The 24,239-nt window shown below is 40.5% G+C and overlaps 2 protein-coding genes across 6 annotated transcripts in view; both read right to left on the bottom strand.

Annotated features, from left to right (window-relative positions):
* Nucleotides 1-2,816, bottom strand: part of STRN (striatin) — a 59,124-nt gene extending 56,308 nt beyond the window's left edge. For 3 of the 4 annotated variants that reach the window (XM_065729243.1, XM_065729251.1, XM_065729259.1), the window contains exon 1: nt 2,431-2,813. In XM_065729243.1, coding sequence (XP_065585315.1) covers nt 2,431-2,730 — 300 coding nt within the window. In that variant the 5' untranslated portion in view covers nt 2,731-2,813. Of the gene's footprint in view, nt 1-2,430 lie in introns of all 4 variants that reach the window. The other variant, XM_065729268.1, reaches the window with a different exon arrangement.
* Nucleotides 2,817-4,640: 1,824 nt separating this feature from the next.
* The window catches only part of HEATR5B (HEAT repeat containing 5B), a 54,751-nt gene continuing 35,152 nt past the window's right edge, over nt 4,641-24,239 (bottom strand). For both annotated transcript variants that reach the window (XM_065729278.1, XM_065729288.1), the window contains exons 27-36: nt 23,084-23,263; nt 21,999-22,236; nt 21,099-21,359; nt 20,693-20,820; nt 20,374-20,518; nt 16,377-16,646; nt 14,049-14,273; nt 11,411-11,562; nt 8,354-8,567; nt 4,641-6,887 (exon numbers count right to left, since the gene is read on the bottom strand). In XM_065729278.1, the coding sequence (XP_065585350.1) occupies nt 6,583-6,887; nt 8,354-8,567; nt 11,411-11,562; nt 14,049-14,273; nt 16,377-16,646; nt 20,374-20,518; nt 20,693-20,820; nt 21,099-21,359; nt 21,999-22,236; nt 23,084-23,263 (2,118 nt within the window). In that variant the 3' untranslated portion in view covers nt 4,641-6,582. The remainder of the gene's footprint in view (nt 6,888-8,353; nt 8,568-11,410; nt 11,563-14,048; nt 14,274-16,376; nt 16,647-20,373; nt 20,519-20,692; nt 20,821-21,098; nt 21,360-21,998; nt 22,237-23,083; nt 23,264-24,239) is intronic.

The following is a 24,239-nucleotide window of genomic DNA, read 5'->3' as shown; positions in this document are numbered from 1 at the left end:
AAGCAAGCGTGAATAATGAAATATGTAATTAGCAGATAAGCATCGAGGGGAGCCCTGTGCAACTGCTTTCAGTCTGCCTCAAAACATGCAGCTTGCTGATGGTACTCACAGAGATATAAATATTGAAGGTCTCTGAATAGGGAACATTATATAACAGAAGCAAGAAACATTTCTAAAGATTAAGGAAAAATAATTAGAAAATCAGAGTAAACATGGATATTTGCCAGGGAAAGCCAACTATAGGCAGAACAGGCAAACAGATAGGCAGAAAAACCTCGGAACAGCAGCACTAGGCCAGCAAGTATGAACAGAACCAGCTGCCTGGAATATCGACTCACACATTTTTCTGAACTGCAGCACAGATATGTGCCACCTGAGCAGGCATCTCACAGTGCAACAGGAAGGTACACTACCTGAGCATCACGTGGAATTCCACACAAGTAATTGCAAAGGGAGGAATAAAAGAAAAAGAAGACCAGAGAGGAAGAAAAGGAAGACAGGAAATCACAGTTTGATTGACTTACGAGGTGTTTTTCAGAAAGAACACAGCTTAACTAACCATCCAGCACAGAGCAGCAGCCAAGCAAGGCAACATCTGAGGGACCTAAGTATCATGGCAGTAAGGAAGCTGAGATCACAGGCCTGCCTCTAAGGAGCAAGATGCACTACAGATGAAACTATGGCATATGGAGAACATCATACAAAGCAGGAGCTTTCCCAAGAGAGCAGAGGGCCTAGTATTTAATTTAAACTGGCCAGAAGACCCTGGAGCACAACCAGGAGCACTGCACCTTTATCTCAAGAGACAGAAACAGCATGACCTCTGACTGCCATTATTCTGTTAAACGCTCCCCAGCATCCAGGCCAACGAAGGGCTTCAGGAAGAATGTGGACTCTGCATTTAATGAACACTGCTTGTCGCGGGGCTGTGCAGGTACCATCGCTCAGAGCCCCCTTGCTGCTTCCAAAGCCACAACACAAACCTCCCACACGGATCAAAGAGCATTTGGCTGAGAACAGCATTCAGCTGAGAACGGTCACAGCAGACATCACACACCCGAAGTCTGCAGGGACAGCCAAGAATTTTGCACCTTCCTGAACATGACTCTGCAGTAGATAAATGCTGTTGCAGCTTGTGGCAATGCCAGTCACAGCTAATTATAGCTTTATTGAGACATTTTGGCAAGAGCCGAAGGAGTTCAAGCAAGCAGCTTGTATTCGGGTTGTGTTCCTGCCCTGCTGCTGACAGCGCACGACTTCAGCACATCGTGCTTACACTCGGCCTCTCTCCTGCTAGCTCACCCTGACACCCACTGTGCCCCAGAAGGATGGTGGGGAGGCACGGCGCAGCAGTGGCAGCGAGGGCACAAACAGCTCTGCTGCGTACTGGCAGAAACACTCGGGTCCCAAGGAACAGATGTTTTCCTCCAGAGCACTCTGTGAGATCTGTATCAGTGATGAAAAAACACCCAGTGGAGTCTCACAGACACCTTAGGGTGTGACACGTGACTTTCTCGCTAGATGCAGTTAAGCTAGTTACTTTCTGCATTGTATTTACTGGATATTGTGAACAAAACATAGAATCACAGAATAATATAAGGTTGGAAAAGACCACTGAGATCATCTAGTCCAACGATCAACCCATTGTCACCATGCCCACTAACCATGTTATGAGCAAATCTTTCACCAAATCACTGAAGCTAAAACACAAACCACATCTCTCCCGTGCTCACAGCCACTTCCCTTGCACTGCTACACGGGGAGCAGCCCTTGGTGAGGAATGGCAGTGCCACCGCACTCCTCCGAGGGGTCTGCCTGGCGTTACCACTGGGAGTACAACTAAGGCATCGGCTTCCCTACTTAGAGCAGAAATGAAGAAAAATAAACCCGCAATCCACAACGAGATAAGCGGTTCTCGCTGTTAAACAGGCTCAAGACTCTCGACAAAGACGGTACTTTCAAGGAAAGCAACAGAAAGAAGCGCCGGGAAGGAAGGGGAAGGGAATGAGACCGAGGAGGAAGCGCTCCCAGCCCCGAGCACGGCGCCGGGGAGGACCCACAAGGGGCTCCCGGCACTGTGGGCGGTTAAGATTTACAACCGAGATTTCCCCGTGAACAAAGCCGGAGCGGCACCGCGGCGCAGGCCGCAACGCCCGCTGTTATTAGCGTTAACACGGTGGCTGCAGGCCAGCACTTCACAAGTTCCCTAACCGCAAGATCGCTATCGGCGCCCTCGCAACGCGCCCCTCGGCCCTGGAGCTGCGAGGCCGACTCCTCCCGGCCGGAGCCCACCCCCCCGACCCCGCAGGCGGCCGCCATGTCACGCCCCTCCGTGCGGCGGCGGGGAGCCGGGGCCGGCGCTCCCCCCCCGACTCCCGCGGGCTGGGGGCGCATCGCGGCGAGGGGAGGGGGCCGGGGTGGCGGCGTTACCTGCAGCTCCGCCCGCTCCGCCTCCCACTCGGCGCGCTCCGCCTCGAAGCGGCCCCACTCGTGCTGCAGGAAATGCAGGATGCCCGGCACGCTGTACTGAGCCCGCGACGCCGACACCGGCGCGGCGCCTCCGCCGCCGGAGACCCCTCCGCCGCCTCCTGCCACCGCCGCCGCGGCAGCCGCCGCCGCCGCCGCCTCGCCCGGCTCCAGCCCCGGCCCGCCCGCCGGCGGCGGCAGCAGCAGCGCGTTGTTGTTGTTGTTGTTGCTGAAGAAAACGCCGGGCCCCGCTTGCTCGTCCATGGCCGGGCCGCGTCTGCCGCGCAGCGCCGCGCCGCCCCCACCGCCGCCGGCCGCCGCCGCCGCGCCCAGCCGCGTCCCGGCAGCGGGACAACCTGGGCGCGTCCCGCCCGCCGCCGTCACCGCCTGACAGCCGCCCCCGCCGGCTGCTACCGCGGCCCGCAAGGGACAACTCAGAGCGCTTCGCGCCGCCGCCCGCGCAGCATTCCGGGAAACGTAGTTCTGCGGGGCGGCGGCACGCGGGAAGGGGAGAGGAGGCGGTGGCTGCTGCGGCCCCTCCCTGCTTCCAGGTCGGGACGTGCGCTGCACGAGCGGGCCTCCTCCCCGCGCAGTGCCGCTGTGGGGATCGAGGGAAGCTCGGAGTCACGCTTCTTCGGTTTCAAACGATCTGCGCCTCAAGAGCCGCGTGTGAGCGGTTTTGGGACGCTTGCAGCCCATCTTTGGGACGTAGCAAGGGCCGTGTCCTGCAGCAGCTCCCCAAGGCTCCATCAAATCCCACCATTTCCACTCCTTGCTGTCGAATTCCTTTCTGTTTTGTTAGACAAGACCTCTGAGATCATCTTGTCCAACCGCCAGCCCACCACCATCACACCCGCTAACCACATCCCTCGGTGCCACATCCACTTTCTAGATCCTGCCCACCGGAACAATGACAAGGGGAGTACAACAGCATTTCAGAAACGGCTACGCTGCCTCTTCTGAAAGGATAAACAAGCCTTCCTGAGGCTGATACCAACAACATGGGCTGAGGGCACAAGCTCTTAGGCACACACAGATGGTTTGCTGTGCTCCATCCACTAGCACAGAGTTTTCTAAAGAAACGCACAGCACTACCGCTGCCAGCCCTTACAGTAACACCATCAGCTCCATGCGAGGAGAAGCAGTGCACAAGGAGAACGATGTGTCCAAGACACTGTGTGTTGTGCTCAGCATGGAGAAGCGGGCCCCGTGCAACCCAGCAGCACCCACTGCTTGCTCAAGCAGCGCTTCCTGTTTCTTTCTGGCTGTTCTGAACTCACCCTTGTTGCTCTGCAACCAGCCCGGAGGAGGTGTGACTGCTGTAGGTGGGTAACCCCTCTGAACACCTTTGAAGAAGGGAAGAATAAACGCAAGAGCTGACTGAAAGGTTCAGGGACCAGAGGGGAACAAGAAGCCCCCCACAGGGGATGTTCTCTGAGGGAAACTTTCTGGAGAAACAGGGCAGAACAACACAGCTCACTGAGAAAGGAAGGAAACCGTGGTGAGAGAAGAAAGAAGTGAAGGGGAAATAGCAACAAGCTTCATGAAAACACACAATCTAGGAGGCCAGCAGCAAGGAAAGAGATGAAAAGGAGGGTGATTAAAAAAAAAAAAAAACAAAACAGAAAGAAGAACAAGAAGCACTACCAACATTTCAAGTTTTGTTTTTTAATCAAATAAAGTTAGATGCAAAAATACGATGTAAAACCATGCAGTGATACTTTTTGTGTCTGGAGTAAAGAAAACCAAATGAAGACCAGAAACAGGAGAGGCATATATACAAATAAAAGTTGCACCTGTTGAATACAGTCACAGAATGCACAAAGAAAAACCTCTCTGTTCCCAACCCCTCTGCAACTGCCCAAGACTACTTTTCCTTCCACCAACATTGTTACTGTTTTTCCACAGACTTTTTCACCATACCCTATTATTGCTACACTCCACCCCAGCCCTTTTCTGAGTGTTCAGCATCTCATTATTAACATTTTGCTCACATTCCCGGTAAAGTGCCAAGATAAAAAAAAAAAAAGACAAACCTGATTACAGACAAAAAAAACCACCACCTTTCCAGTCTCCAGTTACTGGACAACCATGGGAGATAGCATATCAACTTTTCTCATTTTTAATTGCAAATGTTTTGTGATCAGTTCTACAATGAGTTCCTTATTAGTTTAATGGAATTCTCAAATGCTTAAGGGGTTCAAAACAACTGCTGAGTAAAAGAGCATTGTAATATTTGAAACACTTACTGCAAAGTGACAAGTTTTGATGAATTTAAATCCCACTACACAAAGATGACGGGTGAGCACAGCAAAATCCCTTTCCTCCTGTACAACATTGTACGATTTTCACTGCTGCATGCATCTCTAACTGCAGTAGGAAATGGAAAAGACTTGAAAGTTAATCTTTACATGCTTACGAAAAAGACATTTGAAGTATTAGTTTGCACCTCTTGCCTTGCTGCAAACTTCTTGCTCCCACTTTATAATAATCAGTCTGAAGCAAAAGGCTTTCAGATTTTTCATGTCATGTGTTCTACACACATCCAACACAACACGGCAAGAGAGCACTATCTTATCTTTCCCTTTGCATAGGTACCCAAAGGGTTACATAAGCTGTTATGAGAGATGAGAGGCAAGCAACTACACAAAAATAACGATCTACAAATATATCAACCATTTTCCATGCTCATTTCTATTTACTACCCCTTTGGGTTCAAGTAGAAGCTCCTATATATACACAGTTTTTACAGAGCCCTGCTATATCCAGAAAAATACCAGACATGAAACCCAAGTCTTCAGGTTATGAAACTTTTCTTTATAAAGCAAGATGCATAGAAAGATCCCTACGGAAGCCTGTAACTTCGATAGCAGTGTCAAAATCTTCATGTAAGTCAGTCTTGTATACAAGATATACATGATTCTGTTCCTCTGCCAACAGAAGGGGGAGGTGTGGCAGAAGGCAGACACGACTACTGGGAGTTGAGCTCTTGTTCATAAGGTTAGAGCTACCTTTAAGATCCAACATCAACACATTAAACCCACCCAAATGTGAGGGGAGGCCATGCATATATAAAAATCAAACAAAACAAAAAACCCATGTGGGAGAAGGTAAAATTGGAGGGCCTTGCTCACACTTGTGCTCTGCTCCCCTACAGCCAGCACAGGTGCAAAGTCAATTGGTTCTGCAAACTTTATCAAGAACTATATCTTCAATGATATTAAAATTGTGCAGGAAGAAGTAAATACCTAGGAATCTGAACAAAAAGCAGCACACGTAGCCATCATACTCAACCAGCGTCTGGCAGAACAGAGACTGCTAATGCTGCACCTTGCAAGGGCCAAGTTCTACAGCAACACACATGCAGAGAGCAGGCAGCCCTCTTTATCAACTAAATTTCCCATGCAGTGTTTTTTGTTTTGTTTTTAAGACATCTTGGAAGAAATAGGGGATTAGATTCTTGTAATGCTTTATTCAAGCATGAAAACAGACCCAAAAGAAAGTTACACCACATAAAGCAACCCATTACATAGCATGCTTGACTATTCACCCTGAGAAAGGCTGAAAGTTGTCTGTTTGTTTTTTTTTCTTCCCCCCCCCCCCTTCCTATGCAAGCAGAAATGCACTCCAGGGCCTGGCAATCCTCTTCCCTAGTTTGTTTTAAAAGGAAAAAGTGCATATTTCTACCTTTGACACTCCCCCACGTACACAGTAAGCACTGCATAACAGTTTCCCCTCTTCCCCGCATCCCATCTGTGTTAGCACAGCGGTATGATAACAGCCACTAGATTTCACACAGCATTCAGAAAGGTGAAGGGTACTTTTAAAAATAAACAAAAGGATTTCATGAGATAAAGAACAGGGTGCTATTTTTTTTTGTGGATAATTTATATTGCAAATTCATAAATATGATCACATTCAATTTCTCAAAAAGCTTTACAAATACGAGTAACACCACTTCCCTTGTAACGCACGGATTTCAAATACTCACACAAAGCCCTATTAGACAGCCTTTAACATACAAATTACACAAAATTACAGACTTATATGCTGTAACGCATCAGGGATAATGGAATGCTTCAGACAATTTAACGGTCCAAAAATAATACAAGTAATTCAAAAAAAGCTAGTTTTCAGTTTAATTGTTGGGGTGGAATGTACTGTGGGTGGTGGTTGCCTAGCAGCTGCTTTTGCCTTGCTGGCCTGACTTGCTCGGACTGCAGTTTCTAGGCGTGTTTTCAATTCAGGCGCAGCGCCCATTACGGTCTTGAAAGCGTGTGGGTAAAGTGGACCAATGTGCATCAAATTCTGAAGCGCAAACTCGTGAAGATCTTTAGACACTGTAGATGCAGAAGCAAAGGCATTTTCATTCAATAAATAGGAGATCAGAGTGGGGACAAGAAGTGCGAGCAACTGGACTCCTAAACGTGAAGGGAAGAAAAAGTAATAATTAGATCAGAAAGAAACAAGAAGAGCTAGTAACAAGAAGTTTCTAATCTGGTACATGTAATTTTGTTTTCTGAATTGACAGTAAGCTCAGTAATTACAAATTATCAAATCAAAACCAACCAAAATGACGAGTGCTTCCTGTCATCTGGCCACTTAGATCTTGCTTATCAGGATTGTACTTCTGACTTCTACTACTGTTCATCACAACTACTCTGCTCCTGACCTCTTTAGAGAAGTCTTTGCACAATGCCACTGCAGATCACATAACAGATCTTAAAATGTAGAGCAGCTACTAAAGACTTTAAAACACTTTCAAAAGACAGAATCATTATTCAACCAAATCTGAAAAGCAGCCTCCCCCATTGAACATAACTGAACTGCTTTTACTATGCAGCTCCATCTTGAAAGCTACCACTTCAAAAACTAGCACTGTAACAATACTTGGGCTAACAAGACCTAACGAGGCCACTGCCCCAACTAGCACAGAGTTAACCTTCAGAACAACAGCAATCACCAACAAAACTAAAGCAGCAGGGCTAATGTTTCTACCTAACCAGGATACAAGCATACCTTGAATCATGTAATGAGTTAACTGCAAATTCTGAAGAACTTTGACACTAATGGTAAGTCATCCATTGAAAATTCTGTAGGCTATAGAATATTAATCGTTTCTTCCTAGAGGTTTTAACAACATGTATATTCTTGCCTCCTGTTAGCATTAGCAAAAATGAAATGCTCTATTTTCCTCTTTCACTTCAGTTATTCTCTCATTTTATACATTAGAAACTAGGCCACGAGCACAATGGCACTCAATACATATTTAGTGATTTTATCATCAATGAGGAGAAATATCAACAGGAATACATAAAAAACAGGTTTGTTTGTTTTTTTTACAATTGACTTTAAATGATGATTAAGTTCTACATCTACAGACTACATCTTTCAGTTATTACATCGTTTCAGCTACTGTAAGTGAACAGAAAGATAAATCATACAAACTGTATTCTATCTACAGAAGCAAACAGAAGGCTTCATCTACAATTCCAACCAATACAATTTATTTCTTGGTCTCTTTAAATAAGCTTTGCTGAGATGGTAGAACTAACCTGATAAAAATGATGCTAAAATAAATAGCATTTAACATCACAAAAAAGTAAATTTAAACAGTATGTACTACTCATTTTCAAATACAAGCAAGCACCACTACTTCACTTCACACTTAGATCTTGCTTTGGAATCACTAGAAACTGAAATGCTATAGCATATCACAGTACACACGCTGTGTGAGCCCACGTATAAGAGTTCCAGTGATGCAATTATGAAAGTGCATTAGATTTTTTTTTTGTGAACATGCCACCAAGTTCCAATCTACACAAGTTCTAACATTCAACATTTTATTTTGCAATTACACATTTACCTAGAAAAACTAAATACTTACTATTCTGTTCTTCACCAAGGGCAACCAATGTTTCAAGGACTTTAATTCCTTCCTGGACTGCTAACAGCTCCAGGTTGTTGGTCGGGCGGTTCCTTTCCACAGCTTTCAATTTCTCAACCATTATGGGGGCCAATGAATGAATATATGGAGTCGACAGAGCGCGATTGGTATGTTGGAACACAGAAAGTAGAAGCTGATAACACTTGGCTTGAACCTAATCAAGATAAATACATTGTTCTCCAAGTCAGTTGCTAAGTCAAGGAATTCTAATACAATCAGCTATCTATGCGTGTGAGATACACGTGATTCCCAAAACAGAAACAGAGTAAGTGGGAATGAAATACAGTGAATAACAGAAAGAACATAACAGCCTGCTTGCTAAAATAATACTAGCTCAGTTTTCAATAAAAGAAGGCAATTAGACTGTGGACAACACGAACTCAGAAAAGAAAGGGACAGTTAATGTCATACTAAACCATCACATAGGTCCATAGAAAACTACATCTTAAAGTGTCATAACTATCAACATTAACAGTTGACATATCTTCAAAATCATTAAATACTTTTCCAGTCTCAGATGAGTAACACAGTCTATAAAAATGATTCAGATCTCCAGGTGGTCTTATTGTCCTAACATAAGCCAAGGCTGTGGCCAGCAGTGGAAGGTCTATCCTTCCTTCTACATCTCTATCTTGTGCTGGTAATAGCATAAGAACACACATGTAGGTATAGAGTAAGCTGGATCACAGAACCTTCTCCTTTCATCCTTCCTTTTTCCTCTTCCTTCCCCAGCCCTTCTATTTTTTCTATGAGAAGCAGGAAATACTGAAATCAACATTTGTGAAAATGACTTCCTTGTTTAGAATGCATTTGAGTTGGGTTCACAAAAATCTTGCTCCAAAATGCCACACAAATAACACTGACCCTTTGAAAAGGTAAAGCCCCAGAGCAAGTATGAGGATAAAACACTGCATGTTTTCAAACAGCACTCGAGCCAGAACAGGATGAGTTATCAAGCATGTTCTGAACTGGAATATTCCCAAGTATTGTTAAACACAGTAATCTGTGAGAGGATCTAGGGATAACTGAAAACATTAATTAAAATGATAGGTAATAAAAGTTAACAGTAAGAAAACACAAGTTATGCAGCACAGTCTGCTGTTAATATATGACTGCAAGTTTTCTGTTCAGTTCAGTTTTTAAAGCCTGAAATAATAACAGTTCCTTAAATACCATTTCCATGCTCTAGATTCAACTCATGAGAGCTCCATGGTAGAAAATAAGCTGTGCAATGTATTAGGAGAAAAATCTTTGGCCATTTTCAATGAATTATTCCCCTATCTTTACGTATTGATCCAACTAATTCCTTCTTCTTTCCACTTACATTTTTTAAACTTTACTCCTTACTAGCTGTTAAGGTTATTAACTTTAAAAATAAGGAGTAAGGGACTGCTTAGCCAGGGTTTTGCTTTGTTGTTGTTTTTTTTTTTTTTTATATGCATCCATGACTGAATTAGGAGTTTTACAACTGCATTTGACAGCAGAATCTCATTAAAGCTCATTAAATTATACGTGTACGTACATAACTTTTGACTACTTCACATTCACAGAAGTCTTCCCAACACTCCTGAGAGGTAAAACCAGGCTTCCTAAGGCACACTCTCCTGTATAACTTAATAACTAGCATCAAAAGAGAAGGATCTATCAAGAGGAGAGCCTACAGCTCCAGAAAACAAACATGCCTTAAAGACACTGCTGTAGATTTCTGTATTTCTTTTAAGACAATGGTCCTTCTTTAGAAGAATCAGGTTTTGTTTGCTTCCATGTTCAATGCTTCTATTATCAACAAGTGGCTGATAACATAAAACAGTCACTGCTGGGTTGAATTTAAAAAACTGCAGTGAACCAACAGCAAGCATCACAGAGTATATGTTCTGCACATCAGTGAGGAGAGTGGACACAATCTGGTTGCTGTTAGAGCATTCCCTGAGAATTACAGAATTAGTGCTAAATTCCTGCTCACAGACAGCTTTCCAGCAGAGTGGGCAAAGATGTACTTCTTTCAGCATTTGTGTGTTTATTCGGAGCTGAGAGAGTAAGACATAAAAGTTTCCACTTCACAGAGCTGACACTTCTATTCACACACTAAAATCTTAAGCAGCTTTTCATTCAAAGGTAGGCTTCAGCAAAGAACCAACTGAGTTTCACGCCCCTGCTGGAAAATGCCAGCCCTGCTGCAGAGAAGAATTCTTGCTCTGATGAGGATTCTACATGTCTCAATGTGACCCTAAACACGTCAGCATTTTCTGTGAGCTTTTCTTCTCAGGAATCCCTGCAGTACTTAGCACTATAGATTTGTTTATTTTCTGTATATTTAGTTCCTACCTGTTGATTTGCATAGCAGCTCAACCAAACTGATACACATACATAGTTCAGCTAAACTATGAAGTGTATTAATCTGAGCAAAATTAGGCTAGAAGTTTCTTGTTTCTCACACTAGTAAGAAGGTAATTTAGAAAGCAATTGAGAAAAAACATACCAAAGGACAGAAGAGAAATCAGGAGAGATAATTCACAAGCTGTAGATGCCTTTGACGGTGACCACTGAATTAGATTTTTCTCAAATGATGGATTTTGTACAAACATATAAAGAAAGCATAGGTTTTGCACAGAACAAAGTTAATCAGAAATGTAGGTTGTAATTATATCTGCAGAAAACATGGTTTAGTTTGTATTACAATAGATCAGTTTTACTGTAAAACTGACATTGCATTCCAGTAGCCATTCTTTTTCATTTGTTAAACATTTCAAAGGCAGATTTTCTTTTGAAAAGCAGCAAGTCATAAACCTGGCACAAGGTCATCAACAGACATAAATTGGTAATTTTGTTCATTATGGAGTTTCTGTAATGCACCACTGAAAACTCTAGTTACTGTGACAAGCCCTGTCTGTCTCTGAAGTAAAGCCATCACAAAATATTCAGGAAACATAGTAAATATATCAGAATTACTATTTTTTCCAGCTGAATATCATTTGAATTCCTGTATCATGATCTTACCCAAGGATCACTGCAATTTAATGCATTTTTAAATCTGTTTATACATCCATTCTGTAAAGACTGCACTCCGATTATTTCAGTGCTTGCTGACCAAAGGAAGAGAGCAATAGCTGTAAGAACACTGACTTCATCAAGAACAGGCTTAGAGGCTTCTGAAAAAAAAAAAACAAAACAAAGGACAAACAGGTTGTCAGTTCACTCTGAAAAGCATTCAGAATTAAGTAAAACCCAGTGAATGCAGGTAAACTAACAAAGAAAGAAACCTATTTGAAATGACTTGCAACTGCGTAGAAATACATGTTTACTCATTACTGAATCACTTTTTTGTTGTTATTGACTGTGACTGAAAATTTAAAGCTGAGCAACTCTTTTCCAAAGGCTCTTTTAATAAAGTGATTCAAACTTTCCAAAACAAATACCAAGCCAAAAACATCACCCACACTTTTTCTCTGAACAAGCCACATTTTTGTTTTCCATGTGTAAACAAAGGGTGAAAAATGTATTTTTGAAATCTGTTTTCCTTTAAAAATACAGTTTGCTTCCCTTTTTTCTTCTCTTCAGCTCATTCAGCAGAATAAAAAACTGATAACCAGCACAGTAAGAACTCTCACTTACCACAAGCTTCTACATAACAGACAGGCTGATCTGACATCTACCTGTCACCAAAAGAAAAGGGAGTCCTACTTCAACCTTCCCTTCTTTTCAAATTCATCTGTTCTTGCAACTGTCATCCTCTTTTTTCTGCTTGCACCAGCTCTTCATAGATACCATTCTTGAAGACACACCAACAAGGGAAAAGAAAATAAGTACTGGTTTTGTTGGCCAGATTGCTACGACTCAAAGGAGAGCAGAACCAAAGCAGTGACATCAATATGGTCAGCAAAACCAAGGAGTGCACGACATCTCTTTTTACAGCTATCAGCTAGTTGTTAGATTGGCTTAGCCATGATGTGAAAACTCACTTCAGAAAATGACTCCAAGCATTAAATGACAAAGATGGTGGTGTTCTGTTTGTGCTTTTTTTTTTTTTCAAAGGGTTTTGCTTTGTTTCAATGTTTTTTGAATTATGAAACAAATCTGCATGCAGCAGACCTTGCTTATATTCTTGTGTGACATGTTTCACTTCACAGAAGACTGTAAAGGGACAGGAAAATTTACACCCTGGCTAGGAACTGAGAAAGATTTCAGAATTCTGCTAAAAGCATAAAGGCAGTAATGTTTGCGGAAAGATGAACTGGAGAACCCCTACAGTAACAGAAGTCTGGAAGACAAGAGTTGATGTGACACATCAAATTAGAAGTTTGACTCAGAAAACACAAATCCACCGATCCTTCCCCTTCAGACATTTTCAGGATCATTTGCAATTACCTATCTCACATGAGTAACTCCATTCAAGCTTCTCTTCAGATTATAAATGGTTCCTCAGGGATGTAATGAGATGTCTTTTTGGCTGAACTGCCATTAAGCAAATGACAAATCTTTGCGTCTCTCTTTGCTAACCATGCAGCTGAGACTACATCTTTTTCAGTTTTTCAACAGCAAGACAAAGTACAAATGTGAGCCAACAGAAGTGGCGTGTAGTTCTCTAAACAAATCACAGCAGAAATCCTGCTGGTGGGTAGCAGACTTTTTTTTGGCAGAGATAGGATTTTCTCTAACTACTGAAAGCTTGCAACAGAACTGGGAATTTCCTACTCCAGTAGGAACCCTCCCACAATTATCCATTGCTGTCTTCGCACACAGTCACTTTAACAGTCACTGTCATAAGACTACACAAATCTTGTTAGCAAGCATTTATAAGATAGAGACTGCTTTTCTGAGGTTGAATTCAAGGTGTTGAGTCCATGTACCATACTGAACAACTGCAATTTCACCTGATGGGGTCTCTCTACAAACACTGTTTTGGCAACTTAAATCTCCTTTCCTTTAAGCTAGTGGGTATCCTGTGGAAAAATGAAAGGAGGAGTGGAAATGATAGTTTGTCCCAGCCTTGCCAACATGTCAAGAGTCACCAGCAGACACAGGAACTGATGCATGACAGAGGAAGTGATATGAATTCAGCTTGGAACTCATTCAGATTTTATTCTTAAGATGCATTCCAAGTGTCAAAGACTGATAGATATCAGAAGGGAGATTTCAAGTTCCAGAAATAAGACACTGAAACTATGATGACTGATAAAATTATCCTAAATACAAATCTAAAGCACAAAATAATTACTTTAAAATGGGATTCAAACTAGAAGAGAGAAGTTTGAACTAACAAAACACCTTGAAGATAACACCTGAAGAGAGGGGTACAAGACGAGTTGCAAACGGCAACATTTCTAATAGGAGGTTATGACCAATAGTGCCAAAGAAAAGACTCAGCAAGGACATAACTGGGATAAAAACTTTTAAGATACAATCATATTTTCTTAGTCAGTGTTCTACTTGTCTCCAACATAACCTACTAACTTCTACTAGTCAGGCTGTGTGCGCTCATATCTTCCTTCCATTTCATTTTTAGAAGCAATTTGTCACCACTTCTAACTCCCTCTAACATGCAACCTATTAAATTATAGGCAGATACAATACTCATCTTTTCATTAAAACAAAAGCCAGTTCTGCTTTAAGTTTCCTGCACTGAGAAATCACTTACCAGGTTGGGAATATTCCAAGATAGATGCCAAAGTACTGCGGATAAGAGTTGCCCACTGGTTTTGAGTTTCATCAGTTTTGACTGTTGGAAGAGTAACAATACTTTTTATCCCTTGAAGTGCTGCACTGACTGGAGGTGGAACCTGATTGTCTGCTGATTTTACAGCTGTTTCTTTCAATACTCTTGTAATCAGAAACAAGATAGTAGGCAGGACTGTCATACAACCTAAACAAGACAAAGTAGAATTTCTGAAGTTATTTCTGAACAATGTGGTAAATAACTTCTTCAGCTTTCCCAAAATCAATATACGTAGCTAGGAAGAGAAACTGCAATTCAGACAACAAGTAGTATGTGGAGTCCAGGATTTTATCACCAAATCAATTCCCCAGCACTATAGAAGTATATCATAATATAAGCAAACACTTAAAATACTGCTATCAATTCAGAAAAGATGATTTAGCTATTAGGTTTGCCCTACATGGCAAAAGGAGAGTTAAGCTTTCTCATGGCATCCTTGAGAGAGTTAAATATCCTGAAACAGGATCTGCATGTGTCTTAAGATCTTATAAACAAAGAACCAAAATGACAGATCTGTGAACAGGTATCCAACTTGGGGCACTTTCCAAGGAAGCTGGTGTGTGTAACAAGCCCCAGAAGTAACAAGGAATTTCAAAGTGTTTTATGTCTTCTGTAACAGTTGTAACCATTTGGTTACTCTATTAAAGAGGTAAAGTGATCCTCCCTCCTACATCATATCTGTTGATTTCTTCAGAAAAGCAATCTGTATGCTATGTACAGCCACCCCTAAGCGTGCAAGTTGTGCAAACTCAAGGAGTACCCATCAAATAACACATAATCTGACTTTAGACACAAGGGAACTTCATTAAAAGGAGTTTCAAAAATGCATATAGACTCTAGGCAAGTGCAGGAATGAAAGAAGGGTGTTAATGGGTTTAGGTGCATAGTATCAATCTACAACTCATTTCAGACAGCTACTTAATTCTTAACCCTTTCTGTGCCTCATTTTTCCACATCTGTAGAAACACAAGCAAAGCCACTTTCCTACTTCTGGAACCCTGAGAAATACAGTAAGAATAATTACAACCAGAAGGAACCATTCAAGGTTCAACCTCCTTTCCAACACAGTTCCTCTAGATGAGACTGCCCAAGATCTTGTCGAGACTACACAATATTCACATTTAAAAATTCATTAATTAATTAAAATAAACTACTGAATCTCAGATAGAAATGAATTCCTTGCTCACAGGTCACCTTACTTCCAAGGGTCCAGTTAACACGAATGTTTATGTACTCTTTTACAACTACCTGCTGGTTGCACCAAAAACACCCCACAACTCTTAACAGTCCCTATAGTTTCTTAGCTATTTGCACTAGTTATTGTCAAATACTGGGAGTCATGCCTTTAGTTCATTGAACACAGAAGCTGCTTGAAAAACAAGGAGAACGGAAAAAGAATACCAATCAAATGCAACATAGTTCAGGACTCCAGATCACCTTAAAATTTGTCTTTTTTTTTTTTTTATTATGAACTGTTAGGCATGAATTGCAGTTTGAAGATAGTTTACGCTGTTTGCTGAGCATCATTTTGTCTAGGTATGTTATTAATTATCCATCTCAGTATGGAATAAACCTCAAAATTGCCTTTTCTGAATGAGCACGTGAAGCTTCCCAGAGATTCATGATACAACTTCTAGATGATTTGTTCTCTGAGGAGCAAAAATCAAAGCACAGCTTCCCATGTATTTGTGTCTTTTACTACTGAACTGCTCTAAGAGCAATTATCCTAGTTTACCCATATCCTTTGTGGCAATCCCCCTGGACAGAAAAAAGCTTTATTTAGTTTAGAGTTACTTTTGGGATGACTGACAGCCAATGGCTAAAAAGCAAAGTGCAGCAGCACTAAATTGTTCTGGTTTATCCTCAGTGTGATTCTTTTTCATCAAGCTTGAACTTCTCAGGAATGTAATTACTTCTGAGATACCCATCTTCTTCTAAAATATGATTAAAATTGGTCAAAAGGCTTCAAAATCATAAGGCTTGAAAAAAATGAAGAACTGGGAAAAAGCAGCTGTAAAATCATACAGCTCATTTCCTCAGCAAACTTACAGCACACACACAAACTTCAAATCGTTTTCTTAATCTTGGATGAATGGAAAACCCTGAGGTCCTCGTTCATTCTGGAACCTAAGCAAAAATTTCAGCAGTCAGCTTTTAAATATCACGTAAAAACGTAATTTTGTTTTAGCATCATAAGGTCACTACAAGATCCTCTACAGCAATCTCTAATGTCCTTTGTCAATACTTTACCTGCTGGAGAACAGAGAGAAGGCAGGTCTGACAGTATAGTAACAGTGGCAGCCACAAGACGAGCACTCTCCTCAGACAGGTGGGATTTGGCAGCAATGTGACTTGGAGAATCTGACACTTTGGAACTTAGATGGGGCATGTGCCGTACCAGGATAAACATGAGCAATTCCATGGCTGCAAATACTAGAGATTTTCCGGGTACAAGACCACCACTCTCGCCTCCCTCTCCTAAAGCAAGAGGATTTTCTTTTTCTTCAGTATCATCTTCATCTGGAAAAAAAGGAAAGAATGTCTGAGAATGCAGTTAGAAAAAGATTTCAGATCAAAGACTACATGAAACACTAAAAAAAACTTAAACATCAAAAGAAAAAAAGTTGCTTCACTCAAAGGTACTATAAACAAGGCCCATGTCAAACTAAACGTTCTAGTCTGAAGGACTTAAAGGAGTTTAAGGTGCTTTAGAATTATTGTGATTGCAGCTATATTTCTTAAAAGAAAAAAAAAAGTTCAGAACTAGAAATAAAAGTAGTAACAAAATAAAAATGTAGCCATTTTTTTCTTTTTAATTCTAAGAGCAAAATTAAAGGCAATGACTGTCAAATAAATAGTCATTACAATACTTTGTAACTTAATGGCTATAAATTAAGTGTTCAACATTGACAGGCCTTATTTCAGCCTAAGCTGACCATGAAATGGAGAGAACAGAAAAGCATAGTAAGATTCTATGTGTAACTCCACAATTTCAGTGCATTCAGTTTAGAAAGTCTCTCTTTTGAATGGCAGCTCAGCCAGCTGCAGTCTAGCCTTCTCCCATTAAACAGTAACAGAGATTCAGCACATCAAGACCAGCCTGAACTACCCTCACAAGGCCCCTGTGAATTTAAATAATTGCTAGAGTTTTCACATTCACTGATTTGAAAAAAACAACTGATTGGACTAATGGTAAACAATTCCATTAATTCACAAGAAGGAACAGAGCTTACATTTTACATTTTAGCTCTGCTGGTTCCTCAAATTCTAACAAAATCCCCTCTCTGTTTTCACTTAGAAAATGGGTAAAAGCTAAGTTTTCTCCTAACAGCATACAGTGCCAGAACAATACAGTAGTTTTCCTTAGTAAGATACATGTCCTTTACGTTTCACTTTGCTTCCTTGAAGTAAAATAAAACAGCAGATCTAACTTAACCAGTTACAATGAATATTTGCCATGTTTAAATTGGTTTCCAAGTGACAAAAGCAAAAATGGGAAAAGGTATACCCAGTATGAGACTTATAAATAAATGGAAAAAGAATGATTGAACAGAAAGATGTTTGGTAAAAAGGTTTCTAAAAGTACCTCAGAAAGCAGCATTTGGACTGATGTTAATGCCTTTAATCAAGGGTACTCATACGTAAAGTAGGAGTTTACTAACAATTTTCTAATGAAGATCCTAAGCAAAACATTGGAACCTGAAATATCACATTAGCAGAAGCAAGATAAGTTTCATCAGTGCTAAGTAAAGGAACAGAACTTAGATATACTAGCTGAGTTGAGAATCTCAGAGAGAGTTTAAGCTGAAAGGGACCTCCATAAGACATCTGGAGTCCAACTTTCTGCTCCCTATTCCAGCTTAAAAGCTAGAACAGGTTGCTCGGGTTCTTGTTTGGTTTAGCTTTGAATATCTCAGAACGTGGAAATTCTACAGCATCTCTAGGCATATATTCTACTGCTTCATCATTGCCATGGTGTCACGTTTTTCCTCATATTCTATGTGGATTTCTGCTGCAACTTCTATCCACTTCCTCTTATCATCTCACTGCATGCTTTTCAGAAATGTCTGGCTTGCTCTTTCCTTTAAATCTCCTTTAAGAAGGGGAAATAGCTATTCAATCACCTACTAACTCACTCTTCTGCAGACTAAAATAAGTTCACTTGCTCATTCTGCCATTCTTATATTTCCAATCATCTTAGTGAACTTTCACTGGACTTAAACCTTTGTCAACATCTCTCTTACACAGGATAGGAAAGAAGGGATTATGAAAACAAGGCACTGCTCCAGACACAGCTTCACAGGCTTAAATGGAAAGAAAAAAATTTTCCTTGATTTACTGGTCATATTTTTCTAAAGCAGCCCAGTAATCAAGTATTCAGCATTGCAGATGTGCATAGATTCACCTATCCAGTCCACATTTCTCCAGTTTTCCAGTGATATAGACAACTTCAGCAAGATTATTCACCCAGTAATCACCTCTCTCCCTACATCTAATGCTAGTTATTTCACCACAGAAGGTGATTAGTCTTTATTTACCCTTAGTAAGTTTGTGCTAACTTTTCCCAAACATCATCTTGAACTCTGAAATTACTTCCACGGGGACTAACTCCAAAAATCTTTGAATACACAAGGCAGGCTCACTGGTTCTTAGTATCCCAGAATATCTTTCATCTTTTTTTTTTTTTTTTTTTTAAGGTTAGAAATAACATCTACTTTTTGCCATTCACTGGAAACCTTTCTTGAGCATCACAGGTTTTCAAGGGACCGCAGAAGCCTCAGCATGTCATCAGCCAGGTTCCTTAGATGCATCCCATCTGGTCCCAGAGTATGTCCAGCTTTTTCCTAAGTAGTCCTTAATTTGATTACTACTCTCTCACTAGACACAAAGACCTATGACGACTAAGCAGAAAAAGACAATAAATGCTTGTTTTTTCTTAAATGTTTTGTTATACTCTCCAGCAGCTGGTCCAAGTTTTCTTGATCTTGTTAACAACATTTCTGTAAAGGTATTTCTTGTCATGCATGACATTTATAACCATTCATAACTAGCTCCAGATAAACCGTGGCCTTCTTAATACCATCCATTTGTACTGGGACAGATGCCTTCATTAGTCTTCCTGGGCAGTTTGCCCCCACTTTCACTACAACTCCTGAGGCATTTGAATTCAGACAGAAGTTCTCCTTTTCATCGCTGGTTGCCACAACCTTGCAGCATGCACCACTCTACAAGTTCCATGCTCCATATTCCAGCATAGTCTGTGGCTGTCCATCCCTACATGAGGCACATGGCTTGGGCTCCTGCCTCTGCAGGATCTCTGTGAAGAATATGGCATTTCTTCCATTTGGCTTTCCAGACACTACACAGGCCGTTCACCTTCACATGTATTTCCTTCATATCCCACAGAAGAGATCAACATCACCTCTAGCCCTGCACGGACAAGCACCTTGAGTACAGTCACATCAGAAGTTTCATCTGAATTTCAAGGCAGGCAATTATATTTCTAACGTGCCAGAGGTGACTGTTCCTCATAACTTGCTGCCTGTCACTGCTATCATTATGCTGACTTGAGCAGTCTTATACACTCTTGAGAAGCACTTTTGGGTGGCACAAGCATGTCTTTCCTTGCTCCTGTTTGCACACCCTGTTTTCAGAGCTTCTGGTTGAAGACACACCCTACGTGACAATGAAGAATCAAGATGCAAGCCTGCTCCACTTCCAGATGAGATCTCTTGGTTAGTTAACAAATTTTCACACTGGTTCCAGTAGCAAATTCACTCACCTCATGACTGTCAGTCCTAACAGAGACACACCACTGGACCCAACAGAGGGGTTTGAACCACTAATCTTCGGGAAAAAAAGGTCAACATAATGCTAAGATAGTCAATATATAAAAATCAATGAAACAGCTGGACTAGATGATCTTAGAAGTCTTTTCCAGTCCTGATTGTTCCATGATACTAGGTATTAGATCTTAGAGCGGTTTGTTGAGTGTAATTTTCATCACTCATATTCAAGAAAATTAGACATGGAAAGAACAACTGCTGGAATGATGAGGGGAAGAAAATATCTTACAAAAATTAAGAAATCAGCAGACAATACTAAGAGCACATCTACAGCATCTGTTGAATACACAACATTTTCTTTCTCAGCGTAACCACAGACTAATGCATTTCAGTTCATTTTCCAATACGAAAACCTGTTGCCTATTTAATCTGCAAAACAAGCCACGTTTTCAAAATCTTACTTAGAGCGTTCCTTTTTTCCTGCAAATAATCCTGAGCTGCTCTTACTATCTGCTGGACAACTCCTGTAACCAACAGTTGCACTGAAGTAGGATCCCAAGTCAGGAGGAGTCGGTGAAGCACACTCAAGAGTTCAACACCAAGGAGCTACAATAAACCAAAAACACATAATTAGGGCTTAACAATTCCTAATGGTTACATCAATTGCTTATAGCAAGCAAATACTTCTCTCACAGAAGAATAATTATAGATTTTGCAATCACTGCAAATGAAAGGTCAAGACCCAGAAAAGATCACTGACATAACATGGCCATACAGTACCTGATCCTCTGCAATATGGATCCTGGCACAAGGGGAATCCAATAAAGTATGAAGTGCTTGTAAACAAGATGTAACATGTTCAACAGGCTCTTCAGGTCTTGGGGAACAGAGAAACTGTATGCTAACACCTAAAAAAGAACGACAATTAAAAAAAAAGAATATTCATTTCAACTATATATAATTACATCACAACTGCTCTATAGAAATTGTTATAATCACACTGGCAAATACCCTGTCAAAGCTGTGAAATACACTAGAGGTAGACAGAAAGAGATATTTCAAAATGTTGCTGCCCGGACAAATAATGCATTTTAAAATTCCTAAATTTAAACAAAACATTTCCTTACTCCCATATCATTTAGTAACATAACATGTTTGTACTGCACTCTAAATTCATAGCTCTTACCCAAAATTAGGTGCATTCGATCTTTGTTTAACTCTGGCAAAGATTTAGTGGTAGGTGGAGTTCCAGGTGTCTGGTTTAACATAATGGATGTGGCACGTTTCTGTGAATTAGGCATTGCTGCAGCAGTCTCTTCTGTTGACTCAGAAGCATTAAAACCTGCACTGTTCAGCCAAAGTGCCACCGCATGTAGTATAGGAGCCCAAGAGTTTCGATAATGTAGTCTAGCCGTATCAATTGTTTCAGGAGTGTAAAATGCTCCTCCTGTTAAGTAAGCAAAATAAAGATAAATTATGAAATTCTCTACAAACAATAGGCAAAAAGCATGTACTCTAAATTTCTTAGTTATTTACTCAGGATGCATTTGATCATGCATATATTCAGATGGAACCCTTGTTAATGATAGTGTGTTCCAACACCCCTTCTGAGGAAGTGACAGTACTTCTCACACTAAAACATAATGGCCATGATGGAATAGTAATCAGTGAGTCAAGAGGGGCACTCGAACACATCAGGTCTTAGAGCATTTTTCATACAGAACGCTCAAATATTATAAGACAGCCTCCACTGTAATCTCATGGACCGTGTTTCCTTAAAGCAAGCATCTTTTTGCATTTGATGTACAAGTATTACAGGCGTAAATGTATTACTGTTTCTACAAAAATATGGTTTAAATCATTTCTGTGAGTTGGATAAAGAATATAATTGGAGACGGAAGAAAAAAAGAAAAATGCACAAGCTTCCAGCATCCATTTCTACAACAGAAAGGCAGAAATGAGTTGTATTATTTTGTTTAACAGATGAAAAAACATGCCTGCCAAAGAATTTGAGGAATTTTAACACGCTTGCTAGGAGGTTTACTTTGTTCCTCAAAACAACAAAAAGATAAACTTCAGTATTTACCATCTGGTGGAAGCTGAGTAGCAAATTCAGCTGGTAGGGTTAGAAGAGCATAATCTTTCAATGCAGCTAACCAGAGACGGCTAAGTGAAGGCAACTCTGGCTGTACAAGTGTTATCAAACTGTCAGGTGGCAACTCGTCTACAGTACCAAAATCATCCTCATCCTCCTCTGTGCTCTTTAAAACACGTTTGGGTTTGGTCTCTGCTTCTTTCTTAATTTTCATGGCCACAACATAGACCTAGAAGAAACATAGATATGAAAAATTCACATTGTGAAATCAAAACAAAACAAAAGAAACAAACAGCAGCAGCCGCCTTTCCCTTAGAGCAACTGTCACTTTCTCAGAGCAGATTTGGTATGATATAAATAAAGATTAAAAAGGCTTCTAGCATGTTACATGAATACAAGAGAGCTCATATGTTCATCTTGGAAATAAGCTATAAAAAGATTTTTGCACAAATATGAGAAGAAGTATCAGAAAAATAAAGTAAAAATAAGCATCTTTTGAATTAGGAATGGAACAGAAAAGAAGGAGCTTCACACTACAGATGCTCCATATCAAAGCTGAATGTAACAGTATGGAGCGACTAACAGGTATACGTGGCTGAATTGTTGGCACTTGCCTTTGACATTTCAAAATAAAATTCCAAGAAAATGTAATGAAAAGGTCCTCAAGGTACTACTCCAGAAGAAATCAAAATATAATTTGTGTAAATAGATATATAGTTCTAAAGCATACAAATAACATTTGTATATATATGTTATTTGTATATGCTATATACAAATAACATTCCAGGAAGTAGGACAACATAAGTACTTCTTTCTTTTGTAGATAGTTTACAGTTTTAGCTATTCCAGCGATTCCCCAACAACATCAAAGTCTGGCTCGCAACTCACTGTGAACTCAAAGAAATTTGTAGTTGATAAATGGCAATATTTTAAGGAAATATATTCCAGGGGCTTGAGAGTACACTTCAGTACAATAAAATACAAAAACATCACCAGACAAAACAGCAGAAAAAAGAATCAAGGAAGGTGAGGTTAAATCTTTCCAAACGTTGAAAGACTTAATAGGAAATGGTCACCTCAGCCCATGCTTTCAGGACTGCAAGTTTTTCCATAGTGGTGGCACTCTCCCGGTAAAGCTGGCTGGAGGATCCTTTTCCTGCTTGCACTTTATCCAGAGAAGAGACAAGAAGGTTGTGAACTCGGCGGAGATCATTCAGGTCACTTACAACCCCACTTCCTATCCATGCGCTACATACCTAAACAACAAAGGTTAGAGTCACTCTCCATTAGCAAGAGAAAATACAGAACTTTATAAATGAAAAAAAATAATAAAAATATATAGAAAGAAATAAAACAACAGAATCGTCCTTCTCTCCACTCCTGACAACAGAACTGTTCATGCAAATGGTTACAAAGGCTGCGTTTCCAATGGCTACTGATACAATGAAACTAAGCATACATGGAAAATACTGAAATTTGCAATTCTCCCTAAACAGGTGATTACAAAGTTTTTATTCTGCTCCCATGTGTCTGGTCAAATCATTCAAATAGTGGATTTTCGCATTCACAGTGAAGAACGTATTGCACAGCAGTTCATAATGTTGTATCTTCAAAAACCTAGAACTCAAATTACATGTTAAAGCTTCCAAGATCATCATCAACTTTCAGAAAACATCCAGAAATGAGTAATATAAGAAATTTTACACTGGGCTTTGGTATGAAACAAACAGTATCACATTCTAGATGAGTCAGCACCTCACATGGAGGTCAGACATTTGGGCGTCTCCCTGTTCTTTATTTCTCTCCTTTTTTTTTTACTTTTTAAACTGAACAGACTAAAAACAGGCATCTAAAATCCAAACATCAAAGAGATCATAACTTACTGTCTAGTGCTATATGCAGGCATTCATCCTCTGAAGCATGTTCACACCTAGACATACGATTTTTGGTGCAAATGCAGTTGCTTTTACACCAAAAAGAAAAAAATCTGGTGGTGATTTTGCAAACATGAGAAAAAAAATAGCAAAATCAAGAAAAAAAAGGGGGGGGGGAGAGAGAGTGGTGGAAAAAAAGAGTTCACGGACTCCTCCTCTTAATGTTAGTCTTAGTTTTATCCTATCTCCAGTTTATTTTGATTAGAGAGAACCATTTCTTTTATGGGAAGGCCTAAAATGATGGATGTATTTAAAATAAATATACGGTTTATTTACATAAATGGTTCTGAATGTAGAC

This window comes from Cyrtonyx montezumae, unplaced genomic scaffold (assembly GCF_038088225.1).
Source record: "Cyrtonyx montezumae isolate F1298 unplaced genomic scaffold, pur_monq_1.0 scaffold_0, whole genome shotgun sequence".
Taxonomy (NCBI): Eukaryota; Metazoa; Chordata; class Aves; order Galliformes; family Odontophoridae; genus Cyrtonyx; species Cyrtonyx montezumae.
The sequence above is the reverse complement of the archived record's forward strand: the minus strand, read 5'-3'. Positions and strand labels throughout refer to the sequence as shown.